Below are 14,009 nucleotides of genomic sequence, written 5' to 3' on the forward strand. Positions count from 1 at the left end.
TTTGTTTGTGGTTTTGTTTTTGAGTTTATCGCGTTCAGATAAATAAACACATGCTGCACAGGGTTATTTTTTTTATTTAATACGTAAGTAAATCCGAACCGGTAAAGTTTAAATTATCTAAGTTTAGTTCAAAGCTTGGAACGAGAAAAAGGCAGGAACAGACTCAACACCAACAACCCGTTGAAGTTTAATTACTATCCTTTGCTTGGAATTGCCCGGGTTCATTTATTTTTGTACGTAACTTTATTAAACATCATCAAAGTTACTTGACTAAGTTAGCAACTTTACAAACAAGTTGAATAAAACAATAAATATTTTGATTTTGGTGATACTAGATTTTACTTGACTGCTGAATTAAATATCAAAAATTTTATATATAGTCAGAGGCACAATTATCCACCCACTTTAATATACTCGCGTCATATTAAAGAGGGCGGATAATTGTGCCTTGTGACATTTTTAATTCATCGGGGACTAAGATCGTTTGACCATAAGCGTGAGTTTTAATTTTTTTTTTTCAAAAAACGTACGTTTACGTTCGTACGTTTGTTTGTACGTTTTCTTGTTTGTTAAGCTTGTTTGTAGCAAAAAAAATAATACAGCTTCAAATGTTACTTTGTCGCTTAGGTACATTTTGACATTTTGTCCTAGAAGAGTGATAAAAAAAACCCAAATCCTTATTTATACACCATATTATTAACAACATATACTTTTGTACTATATATGAGCTGTGATAGCCCAGTGGATATGACCTCTGCCTCCAATTCCGGAGGGTGTGGGTTCAAATCCGGTCCGAGGCCAGACCTCCAATTTTTCAGTTGTGTGCATTTTATTTTAAGAAATTAAATATCGCGTGGCTCAAACGGTGAAGGAAAAACATCGTGAGGAAACCTGCATACCAGAGAATTTTCTTAATTCTCTGCGCTCTGAAGTCTGCCAATCCTATTTGGGCAAGCGTGGTGGACTATTGACCTAACCTCTCTCAATTTGAGAGGAGACTCGAGCTCAGCAGTAAGCCGAATATGGGTTGATAATGATGATACTTTTGTACGGGGGTATCCCTGGGTTTTACGTATGGGCCGATGGGCATGCCCCTTTGCTATACAATATATCTAACATCAAAATGCGTAACAATCACTTAACAGTGTAAGTTAAGTTGGTAACAAAGTTTACAAGGAAACACGACCGATGTAGGTAACCAGCAGGTAAAGTTTCAAAGATCTTTAATTACTTGCTACCGTTCCTTAGAATTGCTTGTACTTGAGTCCCATTTATTCCTGCCTCGATTCATTGGATGCTATTAAAGTTAGTAAGGTTTTCAAGTTTCTTACTTATTAATTATTGTATGACACACTGCCTTATATTTTGTAACTTAAATATTGTTACAACGAATATAGCCACCGCCGTCTTATGCTAGGCTGAGGTCCTTGGGCATACAAGAATTTGAGGCCCAAGAGTCCCAGCCTAGCCCGGGCCTTTTAGAAAGAAAAAAAAGGGAATTATACTAATACTAAAGTAATATGTCATTAATGATCTTAGAATGCTGCTGGTTTTTTGGTTACAATTACAATAACAGTTGCTTTTGGGATTTTGTTGAGCAAAATCTTCTATTAGGTGTAATCCTTAGCCGACATTTTAAAGGATATTGTCAGTCTTTTGGGGGCCCCTGAGAATAGGGGCCCTGGGCACGGGCCCCATGTGCCCTTATGGTAAAGACGGTATTGAATATAGCTCTAAACTAGATGGCGGTATGCATTATGCACGCCATTGACGATCAATTATTCTCACGTTTCTGCAGCACCCGTGACTATAACTGATCGTGTATTGGTCGTCTTCGCTGCCGTTTGCGCTACAGAAACGTGAAAATAATTGACCGTCAATCGGCAGACTTTCGACCACAAAAGTTAGACCTTATAAACAGTACATTTTAACCCCCTTTCTACCATTTTGGGATAGAATTTAAAAAATTCTTGAATCACTATATTTTACATTTACCGATCTCAAGAATTAACCACCATTCGCACGAAAGTATTTTTAACGGACGTTAAATGAAGGTTGAGCCGTGATAGCTCAGTGGATATGACCTAAGCCTTCGATTTCGGAGGGTGTGGGTTCGAATCCGGCCGGGGCATGCACCTCCAACTTTTCAGTTGTGTGCATTTTAAGAAATTAAACATCACGTGTCTCTCAATAGGTGAAGGAAAACATCGTGAGGAAACCTGCATACCAGACATTTTTTTTAATTCTCTATGTGTGACACTCACTCACACTCTCTCCCTTCTTATTTATATTATTTTGGCAACAAAAACAAATTCTTTTATCAATAGTAACCCACGTTAGTGATAGTGTAATAGGCTGTATTTTATACCCGTTTTCCCACGGGAACGGGAACTACGCGGGTGAAACCGCAGGACGTCAGCTAGTGAAAATAATAAAGACAGTTACGTTACTCCCTCATAGTTCCTTCCGACGACATCTAATTATCCGACGCCGGTGCTCGAGATTGCGTCCATTTGTTTTCTTACTGCTTCATTAAGATTAGACGTCATTACGGTTATTATATAACCTGTGGCGTGCACAAGAATCGTAACAAGGGTAAGCACAACGCGTACAAATTGTATAAAATCAGATTCCTTACCCAATTCAAATTTGACTTATTCCTCAAGTTAGCCACATAATAGTACATTATGATATAAGTGCAGTAAGTAGTAAGTAAGTTGAAAATTACAGCGGAGGCGATATTGCAGCTCGAGCCAAAGGCGAGAGCTATAGTAAGGAAGCAGAGGCTGTAATTATCAAAACGCACGTATGTCATACGACGTTTTAGAACACATTTGCGGGAGAACACACTTTCTGAAAGTGAATTTGCATCTTTATTTTCCCTATAATAACATTTTGATACGCTTGTCATTTTTCCATAGATAGCTATGTGCGTGCGTTTTTTTTAGGCAAATGCACCAAAAACAGCCAGTATTACTAATAAAGTAAATTAATATTTTTGTATTTCTGTTACCGATAAATGGTTGATATTTATTGTCAAAATTATTTTAAAAAAATAATTAAATTTTTTTTATTTTATTTTATCTTTCAAAGTTAATTTTATTATGGCTACTGGCCCTGGTATGTTTTCTACTATTCCCTCAAAAGCGTGTTATCGCCGCGTAGCAACGAATTGCGGTACGGACGGCTTCAGTGTGCTCGTGGCGTTAGAGGCGTCTACATCTCTTGTTGTGTAATTCTTTATGGGTTACTTGGGATAGGCGGGGAGAGTGACTTAAGTGGAAAAGGGGAGTGTTAGTCGACTATCAAAGGATCCTTTAACCCTACACACATCGTTCACAAGTACGTGACTCCACTCAAGGTCATTCTCTGCCATTCTAAGATCTTATTTTGGTAATATTTTTGATTTGTTAATTAAGTTGTCCTGACAAATGTTGTGAATCATAAACCTTTGTTCGAGATTAGTTTTCTTATATTTGTAATCACTTTTGAGTCCTATAATAAGCGTCCGGTCTAAATTCCTTTCGACAGGCGTAGTATAGTTAGTCAACAAAAAAAGTTGAGTATGCGTTATATTTAATGAATGTGTAACAAAGTTCAAACGATGTAAGTAAAGTTGGTACAAGCCCCAGAACAAGAGTTAGAACGAGGGCCTGCAAAACCCAGACCTACTTTCTTTTGGAATTTAAACTATCGTGAATTTATTTGTTATGAAACACGGCTACTTTGGATCGTGCTGCGTTGCACGAACCAGCTCATGACTAAGGACCCCGCATGGGTTTCAAACTAGTTGGGCACTAGTTATATCACGTGAGTCTTAACCGTGTTTCATTTTATAAATTAATACCACAATTTATGTCGATTTCAAGTTAGTCGGCCCATACTTCTACCATAGGAGTACCCATTTTTGGAGTACCCAACTCCATAAATGGGTAGTCCTATGGTTGAAGTGATGGTTTTGAAGGTAGTAGGTTTCATGGGTCCAATTTCTTAATTACCTAGTACTAGCAGACGCCGCGCGGTTTCGCCGGCGTGGTTACCGTTCCCTTAGGAATACGAAGATAAAATATAGCCTATACATCACTAGATGATACTGTAGCTTCCCAACAGTGGACGTCAATGATGATGATGATGATGATCTGTTTGTAACCGACTTCAAAAAAAGGACGTGATTCTCAATTCGAGTCTATTTTTTTGATTTATTGATGATGTCGTTATTAACTATAGCGGTTAAGGGTCTGGACATTTAAAATCTGCTACTTTCCAGAGCCAACACAGTCCAAGCACCATGATTGGTTATCGTGGTATGAGCATGGACTGACGAACTTACAGCTTAAATAAAACGGGGAATGTCTGGCCATGCAAGCTCAGTCCAAGCTACGTACTCAGCACTAACAGCCCGCAGTTGGTAAAGTTCCAAAGACGTTTAATTACTCGCCGCCGGTGCTTGCTTGTGCTTGAGATTGCTTGTGCTTGAGTCCATTTATTTCCGCGCTGTACAGTGGACCCCATTAAAGTTGTAACCGTTCGTAGTGTTTTCACAGCACTTAACTACTCTAGTTAGCTGCAACAGGGTTATTCTGTAAGGATATTTTGTTAACTCACCAGCGCGAGTTTCGAATTCACCTCCATCTTTTTACAGCAACGTATTGTACAGAGAGATACAAACGAGTAATTCATAACATCATTACAGAATAGCCCTGCCGTATAGGAATTGAATCCACGACTACGAGGACCGTATAATAGGGTAAATGAAATACGCGGATTTTGTTATTTTTTTATCTATTGTAGTGTATTCTGCGTTATTAATTTTGTTTTCTCTAGCAGACGCCCGCGAATCAGTAATCATGAAATTCTGATTTTTCCTTCCCCCGGAAACTTATTTTCGCGGTATAAAAAGTTGCTATTTATGTTTCATCAACCCATATTCGGCTCACCGTTGGGCATGAGTCTGCTCTCAGAGTTAGTCCACCACGCTGGTACAATGCAGATTGATTGAGTTCAAACTCGTAAAGAAGGAAGAAAATTCTCAGGTATGCAGGTTTCCTCAAGATGTTTTTCGTTTAAGACACGTGACATTTAATTTTATAATAATGCACATAACTGAAAAGTTTGATGCATATGTCCCGGACTGTTTGAAACCTCTGAATCGAAGACCACTGGGCTATCAAGGTTCTATTTGTGTTTAATCTTCATATAATAAAAATATCTCGCATATAATAAAAATATCTCCAATAAAAAACATCAACTAATTTGCTAGCAGTGAGTAAATCCTCACCTATTTGTTCATAATTCAACGAAATTATTGCAAATTATTATCTAATAAGGTTTTGTTCATTCATATCAAATAATATGAATTTGGAGTTAATTAGTTCACTGGAAAGGAAATTTTGATATTCAATATCGTTTGTTATAGTAATAGGTATAAGTTAAAGTCTTTTACTATTATGTATTTTGTGTTTATATTATACTATACAATTAATTAGTTCAGCAAATAGAATCGTTTTAGTTCTCTCACTTATTTATTACTTCTTTTTTTTATTTTTAACAATATAAGTATAAAATACAAAACATTAAAAATTTATTAAAAAAATCCACCCTCCCGCTGCGGGACATTTGAGCGCCCAAGCAACCGGTGGTCAGGGCTCCAGAGTGAGGAACCTCCTCACAATACGCGCCGTCTCGAGAATCACTGCCTTCTGTATCCGACTCTTGATCCAACAGCTAAGCGAAAGCTTCTTAAGGTGTTGGTCGAAGCTTTTCGCTATAAGACCATTGACTGAAACAACTATCGGAACAATAATAGTTGACTCAACATTCCACATGGCGGTAATCTCGTGAGCAAGATCCAAGTATTTTGATACTTTTTCCTTTTCAGCTTTAACCAGATTATCGTCATGTGGTATTGAATCGTGTATTATTTTTACATGCCCGTTAAAGGAAAGTTATGTTTTTCAATAGCACGTTTGTGTGGTATTTTACAGCCTGTCTTATTTTACAGCCTTAACTAAAACCATTTAAAAATTTCAACTTAGTGTGGTGTTATGGAATTTCCTTTTATGTCTAAAAAGGCATTTTTGCTATATTTATAAAATACCAATATTCTTTTCCTCTTCAATTAGACAATATTTCAAAGAGGGCAGATGAAACCCACGATCTCTCGGTGTGTAGTTTAAATGATTTTTGGGCTTTATTATTTTAATATTTAATTTGTCTCAATTGAGAGAGTGACATAAAATATCTTCAATCCTGAAAAAAGTAATAGGACATCCGAATTAGAAACGATCTCAAGCCATCAGTTAATAATAGTTTGGCTTGATTTTTTTAAGCAATTTACTCGCAGTATATTTTTAAGTAAATAAGTTTGATATATATATAAATAAATTGTTCCCAGTTTGATATTTAAAACCAAGTAAGCTAAGTTTTCTAATTTGAATCGTAGGTTACATGTTCTGTAGGGATAAAGTAACTATTTATAGGAGGTTGTCTGGCATGTAATTAATTGATAAAATCTACATTATTGCGAGGAAAGCTGCTAACAGAATCTAGTTTATGATTATATAAAAGTAATGTACCTTCTCTGCACCGTGCGCTAATCGTGTGTACACACTTCACGCCACGCTAAACTCATTCGCTGCCGTGTGCTTTTGGTGCACGGGAGATTTGCATATTGCCACAACTCGTTTACGAAATATACGCTTTTATGGTATTTAATTATTTAGCCACTAACTGACGCCGCGCGGTTTTATCGAATCAGGAGGAGATCCGCAGAAGAACCAAAGTCACGGTTATAGCTCAACGAGTCGCGTGGTTGAAATGGCAATGAGCGGGGCACATAGTTTGAAGAACCGATGGACGTTGAGGTCCCAAGGTGCTGGAATGGCGACCCGGCACTACAAAGCGCAGTGTTGGTAGAACCCCACTGACTGACTGACTGAAAACGGCCTATGTCCTGCAGTGGACGTTCATCGGCTGATATGATGATGATGATGATGCATACCCTAGTTTGGAATAGGCTCGGGGAGAATAGCTTGAGCAGTGAAAGTGGGTGTTGGCTAGTCGGAAGGGATCCCATAAACCTGCACCTGGACAGGGCTCTGGGACTGCTCAAGGTATATTCTCTGAATACTTTAATTGCCTATGTTAAGGTAAGTGTGGCCACCGCAGGCTCTAGTTCTATTAACGTGGAACTGCAACGATTTGCATGAACGTGTAAACGGTACACAGTGCCCTCGATTTATTCAAGTGTTGCTCTGTCCGGGCGACGGTGGACAAAGAGCCTTTGTTGTTTTAGGGAGATTGGGTTTTTGTATGTAAAATAATGTTTTTTACTTTTTTATTATTAAAGGCCATTTCATAAAGGGTGTGTTATACCTTTTTACATTTTTCGGAATGGCCTTTTTTATACAGTACATTTGAAACATAAATATTGTGTTTGAAACCGATGTTTGATGATGTTGATTAGAAACACAATAATAATGTGGATATGGTTTTAGATGTTTATTTTTTAATTTGTTCAGGCAGGTAGATATATAATCTAGACTAGTATTTTAAAGAAGTAAAGATTGTTAGGCTGTAGGGGGTAATATTTTGATCTGGATATTTGAACTGATTTTTTTTATAATTCTTTTATATAAATTTATATAATATAATACATATAATGTAAAACGTTAAATTTAGAATTAAGTAATAAGTAATCTGATTTCTGTTGTATAATTCAATTAATTTATATATATGTTATCCGTAACCAATCGCTCTATCTATCTGTCCATCTCTCTATCATAGATAGAAATAGAAATAAAATCTAGTACAAAATAAAAGCACAATCCGTTTCGTTTCACGGCATGTCTGTAACGTAGCGTATGCATGAGAAATTTATTAAATTATGCATGACATACGGAAAACGGGACGTAATGCTGATTGAAAGGAGTTCGGCTGGAAAACGTAATAAATATAATTTCCTATTTCACCGGGAAAACTGCCGGATAATCTGGGAAATTGTAATTATTTGCGGAACGTTTGCCAACGGAATTCCTGTTTCCTGACTCTTGCTATATAATTGATTAAAGTTAAAAACATCTAGCTGACGCTTCGGGGTTACACCCGCGTAGTTCCTGTTCCCGTGAGAATACGGGGAAAAAGTATAGCCTATGACACTTACAAATAACGTGGCTTTCTAGTGGTAAAAAAATATTCAAAATCGGTTCAGTAGATCCAGAAATAGTAACTGATTTTGAAAATTTATGTTTTTGGGACAACACCACAAACTTTATAATTTTAGGTACTAGCGGACGCCCGCGACTTCGTCCGCGTGGAATTTAGTTTTTTACAAATCCCTCGGGAACCATGGATTTTTCCGGGATAAAAAGTAGCCTATGTGTTAATCCAGACTATAATATATCTTAATACCAAATTTCAGCTAATTCGGTTCAGTAGTCTAGGCGTGAAAGAGTAACAAACATTCATATCATCAAAATCATTAGTTTTCGCAAAACTCGGAAAACCATGGATTTTTCGGGATGAAAAGTAGCCTATCTGTCAATCTAGAGTAAAATCTATTTCCATTCCAAATTTTTAGCCAAATCGCTTCAGTAGTAGCGGCGTTAAAGTATTAGTAGGATTAGTAAAAGTAGAAATAAGTACCTAATATTAGTAACTAGCTTCCGCCCGTTTCGTCCGCGTTGAATAGTTACTTTGGGTTAACGCTAACGTTAATCCGCGACTTCGTTTAACTTTTTAAGGGGAACAATTCTGTTATACATGATTTTGCGAAACTTCAACCGTTTACGCAACACGCTCCTAGCGTGATAATTAGCTTATAGCTTTTTTAACGTCCGTTAAAAAACTCTCATGCGAATGAGGGCTTATAAAATCTTATAAAAATTTGTCAATGAATCACTTGGCATTTTTATCGATCCGACGATACTTTTATTAATTGTGTCTCCACCTTAGCAAACAATACGTTACCCTTTTCTCTCTCATTCTCTCTCCAAACATTTGCGTGCGCCATATTTGCTTCCGTTTTCTTTGAACATTTTCTGTATTATTTGATTTCATTTGTTTTGTCGTGGATGGCTTTCCAATTTGAATGTTGAGTAATGTTCCGCCCGGAGCGAGGAATCAGACCCTCGCTAAGATGAGAACGCTAGAAGGCTTTTAAAGGTTATAGTTGGTGGTGCGTAAAAAGAGAACTGCCAGTCTTATATGAATAAATGTGAATGCTAACGTTTCTGTATAAAACAAGATTGTATTTATGACCCATTTAGAGTTCTAGAATCTCTCAGATCAGATGTACATAAAATTAAGCATAATAAGTACATAATAAATTGCTATTGAGCGATAAGATTGCTTTTTTGTATTTTACTTCTATTCTTTTTAATTTTAATGAGTAGAACTGAGAAGCATAAGTAATTCAATGCGAAATTTTTTAACTGAAGATTTGAAAGATTTTGTCGTGATTGTCTAACTTACTAAAGATTTTCAACACAAACCATTGTGCGAAGAGACTAGGTGAAATTCGAGTATAATAATTATAATAACATGAATCATCAATCTCTGTAAATCTCTCTTGCTTTTAGAGACGTGATTTTTGACGAGGCGAAAGCTGATTTCTGATGTCATTTATGCATTAATTTATTATTTCAATTTTAAATGTAATGTGACTCTGTACTTTTATCTCTGTAAATTAATAAAATATTTACCATATTCGACTACTAGCGCTCTTTTTGCGTGACACCTGCTACAGTGTATAGAACATCGTTATCCCTTGTAAAGAGATTTAGGAGGATAGAAACAGTGGTTTTGTAATATACTTAATAAGATTATGTACATAAGCTTTTAGAATTATATTAAACAGACTCACATCGCTTCTGTAGGAAGATTTGGAGCTTAAACCCACCTCGCTAATTCGTTACACGTATGTGACTATGCAGTATAGATAATTCTTGCGATAGACAGGAATCTGTTATAGAACATCTGGCGCCATGCCAGGCAAGTCAGATAATAATTGGTTTAGTCTAGGTCGGGATTGCAACTGTCTATAAATGTAACTGACTATTAACGTCTCAATGCTCAACAATCAGTTAATAAACTTGAGTAATTGTTTATGTATTTAAGTAGTAATAATTGGACGCTAAATATAGGCCTTATTAAAAGGCCCAAAGTCATTGAGAGGCCTATAGAGCGAGTTATATGCTTGGAGTATCTCTGCGTGATCGAAACAAAAATGAGAAGATCCGCAGAGTAAGCAAAGTCACATCTAAGCAAATCGTGAAGCTGAAGTGGCAATAGGCAGTCCACATGATGGACGTTGGGTCCATACTGCACCAACAACAAAACAACATTAAGAACAGCGTTATTGTATAAAGAACTAGCTGACGCCGCGTGGTTTCACCCGCCTATGGTGCCTCTGCAACGTCTATGAATTTCACTGTTAATGCGGCCGAGCGGATCAACCATATTGCCAGGACATATTCACGTAAAATTCTTATATTCACGTACGGTTGTTTCCAAAATAGCTACACCTATTCTTTACTATGATTTACCTTTTATTACATTGTATATAACTATTCTCTTTTCATCTTTTTACAGTCACTGCACTCCGAGAGCACTGGGACGAAGCAAACGCGCGCGTACTGCAACGTAAGGCACAGTTGGACGCCATGTTGGGCGACTCGCAGCGTTACGAAGCGAGGCGCCGCGATGCCGACGCGTGGCTCACACGGATGGAGACGCGCCTGGGCGCCATGACTGCCCCTGGACACACCGCTGACGTGCTGGAGATGCAGCTGAGGGAGCAAAAGGTGAATATGTAGCTAACATCTACTAGGACAAACGAGGCGAGTTTCTGACGCAGATACAAGGCATGGCTCACACGTAAGGAGACGCGCCTGGGCGCTATAATAGCGCCCAGACACACCGTTGACGTGCTGGAGATGCAACTGAGGGAGCAAAAGGTGAATATGTAGCTAACATCTACTAGGGTAAACGAGGCGAGTGGCTTACGCAGATACAGAGCGTGGCTCCTGCTGACGCACGGCGAGGCTCATACGTGTAGGAACATGTCTAGGCGTCATGACTGCCCCCGGACACACTGCTGTCGTGCTGGAGATGCAGCTGAGGGACCAAAGGGTGAATATGTAGCTAACATCTACTAGGACAAACGAAGCGAGTGGCTCACGCAGATACAAGGCATGGCTCACACGTAAGGAGACGCGTCTATGCGCCATAATAGCGCCCGGACATACCACTGACGTGCTGGAGATGCAGCTGAGGGTGCAAAAGGTGAATATGTAGCTAACATCCACTAGGACAAACGAAACGAGTGGCTCACGCATAGACAAGGTGTGGCTCAAGCAGACACACGACGTGGCTCACACGTAAAGAGACGCGTCTGGACGCCATGAGAGCGCTGACGTGCTGGAGATGCAGCTGATGAAGCAAATGGTGAATGGGTGACTTACGTTGATCCAAGGTGTGGCTCATGCAGACACGGTGTGGCTTATGAAGGCTCACGTGCCGTATGGAGACGTATGAGAGACAGGAATTTCGGTCATTAAAATGACCACATATAATTAAAATAAACTCTTTCGTCGATAAATAATATCAGCAGCTGAAAATTGAAATTATTACATTACCTACAATCATAAACAATTTCCAGGTTAAATTAATTGTCATTGAATAAAAAAATAACTGATTCAATAATAGAGATTCAAAAACTATCTATGGCAATACTCGTTAACATATACTTATGTTGTATTCATGTCTGTCTCCAGTCGTTCCATGCGGAGGTTCACCAGTACAAGCACCAGGTGGAACTGTTCGGGCAGCTGACGCAGCGCCTCATCGCAGTGTACCGTAACGACGACACCACCCGCATCAAACGCGCGACCGAAGCCATCAACCATCGGTACAACGAGCTGAACAACAGGTGACTCACATGCATAGCAATCTATCACTATTTTTCACCAGTATCAGTACCATGAGTGCGAGTTTCCACTTATTCGATTGTGTAAATTCAATCATCATCATTATCAACCCATATTCGGCTCACTGCTGGGCTCGAGTCTCCTCTCAGAATGAGAGGGGTTAGGCTATAGTCCACCACGCTGGCCCAATGCGGATTGCATACTAGAGAATTATGAAAATTCTCTGGTATGCAGGTTTCCTCACGATGTTTTTCCTTCACCGTTTTGAGACACGTGATATTTAATTTCTTAAAATGCACACAACTGAAAATGTTGGAGGTGCACGCCCCCGATCGGATTAGAACCTACACCCCCGGAATCAGAGGCAGAGGTCATATCTCTGGGCTGTCACAGCTCAAATGTAAATTCAATACTATGTTTAAATTTTACACAAATACAGAGCCATCTATCAGTGGTTCTTGTATCTACTTGATTTAACTCCATACCATTTTAAAGTAAATCTGAATTAAACGAAATTAAAACAGCGCCATCTATTCGTAGATTACTGTTTTCTCTTGTTGTTACTAGATGGCGCAGTTTCAATTCCATAATATAAGTTTACTGTTGCGAATATGTAAAAACCCACACTCACCGAAAACACGGGCAATGCATGTTTTAACTTCTTCTTGCCCGGGCAAGTTAACTTAAGCTCCACTGTCATAAGATAAGTACAAGTCTCTTCGGACATTTTTGTCTATGAAGCGTGCGGGTAATCTCCATTCGAGAGGTCAGACATTACGGACTTCGAGATACTCCACCTTGTCTTTGCCCATGCAGCTAATATCTTTGTCTTTAAAAAAAATCATATATTCTAGCATGAACGATATTATTTTTCCTTTTCCTGTTAGTCGTACAGAGCGTGAAGAATGTGAGTACACGGTATACAAAGGCCCTTCCTACTGTATATTGTCGTATTTTCCTACGGTGTTTTGGGGCGATGGAATCTAAGATCTTTTGGATTTGGGTCTGGCCCCATAACTGTGGGGCTATTAATAATATCGATTTAGAAGAGAAAGTAGCTCTAATAATTAATCAAGCAGGTAATTAATCTCACACATTTTTTTAAATAATAATTTGTTAACACTTCTTCATATTTGTTCGTAGCATTGTGGCACGAGGAAAAGCTCTCCACTCAGCGGTTTCATCGCTGCAAAACTTCGACCGATCATTGGAGAAGTTCGTGGCTTGGCTGAGTGAAGCGGAGTCATTGCTGGACGCTGCTGAACGCGATCCTCATTTGCTAAAGGTACAGAAATTGCATATACTCGTACGAACCTTGTAGTTCCGTATTTCTATAATTAACTGATTTGTTTTGTTAGTTACTAGGACATTTAATATCTGTACAAAATCCATAATATAATATGTAAATATCCATTCCTAAAAATAAGAAGAATGATCACATTAAATATTAAAAATTGTTAATTTAGTCGTATGAACACAGTGCCATCTGGTTTCAAACACATTGTAAAACAGTATATAACGTAGATGGCGTTGTATTTGTTTCGAGACATGGGTTGCTTAACTTATTTATTCATAACGAAACGAAAACAGTCCGAAACTACCAAATATTGTTAACAACTGCCAGCGCCCTCTAGTAAAGAGTGGTTTAACTGCTACATCAAGACTGAACCGCGCGTGTAAAAAGTTTCTATACAAAATCATAGATGGCAATAAAGAACTGATGCTATATAATCACTTGAACGCTACAATTGTGTTACTAGCGACATCTATTGTAGATCGGATGTATTACGTTACGACTACGTACTATTGGTATTAAAAAGCACTGACTATTTGAACTTTATAAAAAAGCGCCATCTATGTAGGGATGCTCGTAATACGTTGTAGCTTATAATAAATAGTTCGTAGCAGTTCTTACTTTAAAATAAACGCCATCTATGGAGGGGTGCTTGTAATATGTGGTAGTCTAAAATGGTTCTCGCAGTTCCTCGGATTCATGTCGCGAACGCATCGTCCAAACGTTGCTAGAACTTGTCTTGCAATTCACAACTCTATTACAATGTAGTAAATCTGATTTTATTTGAC

The 14,009-nt window shown here is 38.2% G+C and overlaps 1 protein-coding gene across 5 annotated transcripts in view; it reads left to right on the forward strand.

Annotated features, from left to right (window-relative positions):
* Nucleotides 1-14,009, forward strand: part of LOC112053903 (dystrophin, isoforms A/C/F/G/H) — a 702,364-nt gene that overhangs the window by 252,475 nt on the left and 435,880 nt on the right. For all 5 annotated transcript variants that reach the window (XM_052888348.1, XM_052888349.1, XM_052888347.1 and 2 more), the window contains 3 exons: nt 10,591-10,802; nt 11,775-11,929; nt 13,071-13,212. In XM_052888348.1, the coding sequence (XP_052744308.1) occupies nt 10,591-10,802; nt 11,775-11,929; nt 13,071-13,212 (509 nt within the window). The remainder of the gene's footprint in view (nt 1-10,590; nt 10,803-11,774; nt 11,930-13,070; nt 13,213-14,009) is intronic.

This window comes from Bicyclus anynana, chromosome 22 (assembly GCF_947172395.1).
Source record: "Bicyclus anynana chromosome 22, ilBicAnyn1.1, whole genome shotgun sequence".
Taxonomy (NCBI): Eukaryota; Metazoa; Arthropoda; class Insecta; order Lepidoptera; family Nymphalidae; genus Bicyclus; species Bicyclus anynana.